The following is a 7,235-nucleotide window of genomic DNA, read 5'->3' as shown; positions in this document are numbered from 1 at the left end:
TATCAATATATCCAAAGTCTTTTTAATATTAGAAATGCATTCCTTCTGAAGCACTCTCCTCCATCCCCATCTCCAAAAACAGCTGTGAGGAGCTCAGGACCAGAATACTCACGTTTTTGTAGTTTAGTTTCACTTTGGCCTTGGTCTGGTTCTTCTAAATACACTATCTTTACTGGATGAGATCAACAGAGCAAGTGTGACATTGTAGCCATGATCTTATTGAATGGCGGGGCAGGCTCGAAGGGCTAGATGGCCTACTCCTGCTCCTATTTCTTATGTTCTTATAGCGGTAAAAATATCTCATGTTTTCTAAAAGAATGCGGCACAGTGGCCAGCACTGCTGCCTGGGTCAGATGCTGTTTCGGAGAGATGGTACAGACTTGGTGGACCGAATGGCCTCCTGCTGCATTGTAGGGATTCTACGATGATTCTGTGAACATAAAGAATAAATGTCTATTGATCTGTTACAGATGTAATGAAATACATTCATTACTGAGATTGGCCATTAGCCCCCAAACAGTGACCTCTCACCTGACAGCTCACAACAGCCTGACTCCTCCCCAGCAGATTGCAGGCAGAGGACTGAGCTGAGTAGCAGGTTCTCCAACCAATTGGAGTGAATGAGGGGAGAGGTGCTGTGTGCAGACCTCCGTCATTGGCTGAAACTGTGCCATTTTGAAGTGGGGAATGGGAGATATGAGAGAGATGGAAGGAGGTGGCTTGGGGATGGAGCAGGTTTGGGACAGAAAATCAGCTCAGGGTGATACCCACACTGAAATGATAAACAGTTTGGTTCTCTGAACCGTGAGCAGCTTGGTGGGCAGTGAGGCTGGACGCACAAGCAAATCATTTACTACATATGAAAAACATGAATGACCTCTCCCTGCTGTGAACTTGTGAGTTATCAGTCTTGAACGCCTTACTTACGTGACAATAAAGTTCAGTTATGGAACAGCTTTATTGACAGAAAGGCAGGACAAAGTTACAGACTAAAGGCAAAGTGCAGACTGAGATTTATAGAATAAAGTGAGCTGTACACATCCTGCCATATTTGGACAGCAGAGCGTTCTTTTTTTCGTGGTATCTTTCAGTTTCCAGCTTTCTTATATTTTCTGTCTTCTTTTCTTTATTCCCTTGAGAGAACAGTTCTTATGCTGGAAACACCCCATAACTGGCACCCCTGCAGCGACCAATTAGAACTGTCCATATTCATTTCACTACAAAATCATGTGGTTCTTGTCCAGTTTTTTTTTCATGTGAACAACATTCACCAGTTCATAGCTCACACATTCCTGAGTACCGATAACTTTTGCACTTCCAGCATCTCAGTTCAAAACTAATACAAGCTGGTTCAAAGCACAGCATTACTTCCACTTATTCAACCCGACAGATAACACACAGGTAAAGAAAGAACACAATTACAGACCGTGTTAATACGGAGAAAGAACATAAGTCTTTCAGACTACCTGGAAACTGGGTGACTGAATGAATCTTCTCACAGAGATAGTAAGTTTAATGTTTCTTCTCATTGTGAATGTCTGGTGTTTCTGGAAGCCGGATGATTTGGCAAGTGCCTTCCCACACAGACTGCAGGTGACCAATATCTTCCCAGTGTGACTTCTGCTGCATTGCATTTTGCATCAAAGATAAATTTAGAATTGAAGTAAAAGTTCATGGTTGTGTGAAACCGTTCCTGGGAAAAGTTCTTGAATTAAGAGAGAGATCACAGAAGGTGCTTTTTAAAAGGGACATTTTTAACATCTGCGGAAACAAACCTAATTTTGTCAGATTATTGGTCCTGAATGTGATTAACAGCAGCAAAAATAGAATCCAATCTCTGCTCTCACTTGTGAACTTGCTCGTGCCTCAGCAGATGTTGTGACTGAGTGAATCCTGCCCCACACAAGGAGCAGGTGAACGGTCTGTCTCCAGTGTGAACTCGCTGATGTGTCAGTAGTTGGGATGACCAAGCAAATCCCTTCCCACATATGGAACAGGTGAATGGCTTTTCCCCAGTGTGAGTGCGTTGGTGTTCATGAAGGTCGCTTGGCTGTCTGAAACTCTTTCCGCAGGAACTGCAGCTGAATGGATTCTCCTTGGTGTGCGTTTGATGGTGTGACTGGAGGTCGAGTACCTCACCGAATCTCTGCCCACACACAAAACAAGTGAACAGTCTTGATGCTGTGTGAATTCGCTGGTGATCAGCGAGGATGGATGAAGATTTGAATTTCAATCCACAGGTTGTGCAACTAAATGGCTTCTTCTCAATGTGAACTCGCTGGTGTGAGCGAAGACTAGATGACTGAGCAAATCCCTTCCCACACTCCGAGCAGGAGAATGGTCTCTCCCCAGTGTGAATGCGTCGATGGATTTCCAACCGGGATGGATAATTGAATCCTTTACCACAGTCTTCACATTTCCATGGTTTCTCCATTGTATCAATGTCCTTATTTCTCCAAGTTGGGCAATCAGTTGAAGCCTAAGGCACACACAAAACACATGAAGAATTTCTCCCCACTTAGAATGGTTTGATTTTTTTCAGGCTGTATAACTTGTTAAAGATTCTTTCACAGTCAATCCCTGGACCACACCCAGGTTGTGTGAGGTTTGTGTCTTGGTGCTTTCCCAGTCACACTGATGTTTGAAGTGTTCTCCTGCAGGCAGAAAAGACAAATATTTATCTTTTCGTATTAAACCTGATGATATTCGGGTACCAGTGAATGCAAATGCTGCAATGTTCAGTTTCCCTGTCTATAAATACACCTGTTCTAATACCTCACAAAATAAGTTTATGTAACCCATCATTGTAAATACAGGAGAGAAATTCTAAATTCCATGCAAAATGCTTTCTTTGTTGTTCCTGAAAAGCAGTAAATCCTCGTTCAAACACTCTCCCTGCCCCGTGTTGAAATGCAAGCCCCAGGCTGACCAGCTGGCAATATTTTACAGGACTTTCCCATATTTGAGTGTCAGCTGTCCTGGGCTTTGTGGTTCCAGCACACTGTCTCATAAATTGGACTTTTCTGGTGGCACAGAACCCAGCTCCTACTGGTTATGGGTTCCAGCAGCAATGCAACCAACCTCACTACCCGCTTCCTGCCTCCACTGCTCTGGCAACACCCATCTAGCCATTCATATGGACTCCCATGGAAAGCTATCCATTAATTTTCTCCATGTGAGTTGGTCTTCCTGCCAATCCCATCACACCAACTCACCATTCTTTTACTCCACTCCTAGTTTTCTCTCTCCCTCTGCCACCTTTGTGCAGAGTGAGAATTTAATCAATAAATCAATTATTTTTCTCTCAGGTCACAGAAAACCATGATGTTCCACCCATTCCTTATTGTTTCACTGAGATAGTCACACATGAACATAAAACAAGTACAGGACGTGCAGATTTTTATTGGGATTCGGAGCCTTCAGCAGATGTTTCTCAATTCCTATTTTCTCCCTTTCCAGAGATCAGAGTCTTCATTGATTAGAACCCAAAGTGTAATCTCTGATTTACTGTCACTCCTCAATACATTGCAATCTCCACAGTTTAGCAGGAGGCCGTTCAGCCCATCGTGTCTGCACCGACCACAATTCCATCCAGGCCCTGTGCCCACGTATTTATCCTGCTAATCCTCCTGACACCAAAGGTGCAATTTAGCATGGCCAATGCACCTTACCTATCTGTCTTTGGGAAGAACCTGGAGGAAATCCACACAGACATGGGGAGAACGTGCAAACTCCACAGTGGCCTGAAGCCGGAATTGAACTCAGCTACCTGGCGCTGTGCGGCAGCAGTACCTCCGTGCTACCCAGGACACATCCTCTGATGCGAACCATCCTCCCCTCGCTGAAGCAGGGTGCCGGTGGCTAACTTGGGCTTGATCCCGGGAGGGAGAAGCCGCACAGTCGCAATCCAGGGAGCTGACACTGACTCTGAAGGTTGACGGATCCTCCCCAATGTCCAGCCTCCAGCTCCACCACTCCCTCCACCGTTTGTCGATGGGATACACAAGTGGCGCGCCATGACTCCAATCGACAATTGCCGGGGGGGAGTGATTGACAGCAAGTACAGACCAATAGGAAAGGCGGCTGGCGGCCGGAGCGGCTGTTCCTCCAACCAATCAGATAGCGAAAGGGTGGGGACAGAAGCCGGACTCCGCCTCAGTGCGCATGCGGCCAGCTGCAAACCGTCTCCTTCCGTGATGGCGATCGTCAACCAACAGCCTTCACCTGGAAAAACCCGAGTATCTGTCACCAGTTCGAATGCCGCACCTGAAATGTACCTCCTGGCTTTGAAGCCAACATGGGCGTCTATGAACTCTCCCAACCCACTCGCCGGCTCCATCCTTCCCTTATGACCCACCTGGCGTTATTTACCTGCTGACAGTTCACACCAACAACCTGTCAGGAACCATCATCGACAGTGCGCATGCTCCAGCTCGCAATGCTCCAGTGATTGACAGCAGCCCGCACTAATTGGGGAGAAGGGGGCGGGGCTGGAGGACCAACGACGAGCAGGTGATCCTCCAGCCAATCGGAGTGAATGAGGGGCGGGGCTGAACCCGGAAGTCAGTGGCGCAGAGATGCAAGCCCGTGCTCTGGGTCCAGATTGCATTAAGGAGTCAACAAGTTAAATGCCAACAGGTTTATTTGGTAGCGCAATGTGTTGTGAGACTTCTTACTTTGTTTATCCCGTTCCAACGCCGGCATCTCCACATCATGGCTGCAAATGCCATCACAGAAACTAGTGGGAGTTCATTGCAATTCATACAATCTGAAATTGAGAGCTCGTCTCTGTGAGGATACCAACAGGCTCCTGTTGTAAAAACCCATTCGGTTCACTAATGCTCTTTAACTCCTCTACAAATCATTGGTCTGTTCATTTGGAGTGTTCAATCCTAGGCATCTTATTTAAGGAATGATGTTAAAGCCGTAGAAAGACTGCAAAAAGAAGTTTTACCAGAATGATACTAGGAATTTTCGACTCGAGGAACGATTAGCGAAATTGGGCTTACTCTCCTTGGAGCAGAGAAGATTAAGAGGTGACCTTATTAAATTGTTCAAAATTATCTGTAATTTTGACAGAATAAAGAAGGATTGCTCCCTGTGCCACATGCTAGTGAGGCGAGGAATAGGAAGATAGTGCAGCTCAACATGTGACTAAACAGCTAGTGTAGGAGAGAGGGTTTCAGATCAAAGGGCTCAAAGGGCTAGATGGCCTACTCCTGCTCCTATTTCTTATATATCTGGGCATTGGGGTCTGTTCCTGGGCAAATGGGACCTGTGCAAGAACAGGTTGCATCTAAACTGGAAGGACATAAATATTCTGGCTGGGAGGTTTGCTAGTGTCACATGGGAGGATTTAAACTAGTTTGGCAGGGGGTGGGAACCGAAGCAAATGTGAATTTTCTGAAGGGAAGCCAGAGAGTGGGGCCAGTAAGACTCAGAGAAACAGCAGGCAGGTTGGGGTTGCTAATCAAAGAGGATGGACTGAAGTGCATTTGTTTCAATGAGAGACGTGTAACAAGTGAATCCAAAGAGCTTGGATTAGTACTAGGAACGATGATGTTGTGCCCATTTCAGAGACTTGGTTAAGGGAAGGACAGGATTAGCAGCTTAACATTCCAGGATACATATGTTTCAGGCGGGATAGAGGGAGATGTAAAAGGGGTGGGGGAGTTGCACTACTGATAAAGGAGAATATCACAACTGTACTTCAGGAGGACATCTCGGAGGGCTCATATAGCAAGGCAATGTGGGTAGAGCTCAGGAGTAGGAAGGGTGCAGTAGTCACAATGTTGGGGGTTTACTATAACCCACCCAACTGCCAGCGGGAGATAGAGGAGCAGATCTGTAGGCAGATTTTGGCAAGATGTAAAAGTAACAAGGATGTTGTGGTGGGAGATTTTAACGTCCCCTATATTGACTGGGACTCGCTTTGTGCTAAGGGCATGGATGGGGCAGAGTTTGTAAGGAACATCCAGGAGGGCTTATTGAAATAGCATGTAGATAGTCCACCTAGGGAAGGGGCCATACGGGATGTGGTATTGGGAAATGCGCCCGGCCAGGTGGTCGATGTTTCAGTACGGGAGCGGTTCAGGAACGGTGATTACAATTCAGTAAGCTTTAAGGTAATCATGGATAAGAACATAAGAAATAGGAGCAGGAGTAGGCCATCTAGCCCCTCGAGCCTGCCCCGCCATTCAATAAGATCATGGCTGAACTGTCGTGGCTCAGTTCCACATTCCCACACTCTCCCCATAACCCTTAATCCCCTCTCTTATCAAAAACCCATCAACCCGCGTCTTAAAAATATTTAGCGAGGCAGCCTTCATCACTTCAACGGGCAGAGAATTCCAGAGAATCACCACCCTTTGAGTGAAGAAGTTCCTCCTCAACTCCGTTCTAAACCGCCCCCCCTTTATCTTGAGGCTGTGCCCCCTAGTCCTACTATCCTTTCTGAGCGGGAAGAGTCTCTCCACCTCTGTCCTATCCATCCCATTCATCATCTTATACGTCTCAATGAGATCTCCCCTCATTCTTCTAAACTCTAACGAGTACAAGCCTAGTTTATTCAGCCTCTCCTCATAGCTCAACCCCCTCAACTCCGGCATCAGCCTAGTAAACCTCCTCTGCACTCCCTCCAAGGCCAAAATATCCTTGCGTAAGTACGGCACCCAAAACTGCACACAGCACTCTAGCTGCGGCCTCACCAATGCCCTGTACAGCTGCAGCAAGACCTCCCTACTTTTATATTCAATCCCCCTCGCTATGAAGGCCAGCATCCCATTTGCCTTCCTGACCACCTGCTGCACCTGCAAGCTGGGTTTTTGCGACTCATGCACAAGGACCCCGAGGTCCCTCTGCACCGTCGCCTGCTGCAGTTTTTCGTCACGTAAGTAATAACCCTTCCTACCATTATTCCTACCAAAGTGGACCACCTCGCACTTGCCAACATTAAATTCCATTTGCCATTTCCTGGCCCATTCGCCCAGCCTATCTAGATCCTTCTGTAGACTCTCCACACCCTCCGCACAATTTGCCATTCCACCAATCTTGGTGTCATCAGCAAATTTCGACACCCTACACTCGGTTCCCTCCTCCAGATCATCTATATAAATGGTAAATAGCTGAGGCCCCAGCACTGACCCCTGGGGCACTCCACTAGTCACCATCCGCCAATCCGAATAGCACCCATTGACCCCCACTCTCTGCCTCCTATTTGACAACCAATAAGGATA

At 46.8% G+C, this 7,235-nt stretch overlaps 1 protein-coding gene across 3 annotated transcripts; it reads right to left on the bottom strand.

The window, feature by feature from the left end:
• Nucleotides 1–409: 409 nt before the first annotated feature.
• On the bottom strand, nucleotides 410–4,504 carry LOC145352013 (uncharacterized). 3 transcript variants are annotated; one of them, XM_080201886.1, is made up of 2 exons: nucleotides 4,372–4,504; nucleotides 410–2,654 (listed from the first exon to the last, which is right to left on the bottom strand). In XM_080201886.1, exon 2 carries the CDS (start codon nucleotides 2,432–2,434, stop codon nucleotides 1,844–1,846), a length of 591 nt encoding a protein of 196 aa, XP_080058012.1. In that variant the 5' UTR covers nucleotides 2,435–2,654; nucleotides 4,372–4,504; the 3' UTR covers nucleotides 410–1,843. The 3 variants fall into 3 exon arrangements, with proteins under 3 accessions (XP_080058012.1, XP_080058014.1, XP_080058013.1); XM_080201888.1 differs by lacking the exon at nucleotides 4,372–4,504 and adding an exon at nucleotides 4,267–4,287; XM_080201887.1 differs by lacking the exon at nucleotides 4,372–4,504 and adding an exon at nucleotides 3,770–4,092.
• Nucleotides 4,505–7,235: the final 2,731 nt, after the last annotated feature.

The sequence above is a fragment of the Carcharhinus amblyrhynchos genome, chromosome 13, assembly GCF_965287045.1.
Source record: "Carcharhinus amblyrhynchos chromosome 13, sCarAmb.v2.hapA, whole genome shotgun sequence".
Lineage (NCBI taxonomy): Eukaryota > Metazoa > Chordata > Chondrichthyes > Carcharhiniformes > Carcharhinidae > Carcharhinus > Carcharhinus amblyrhynchos.
Note: the sequence above shows the minus strand (reverse complement) of the source record. Positions and strands in the feature narration are given on the sequence as shown.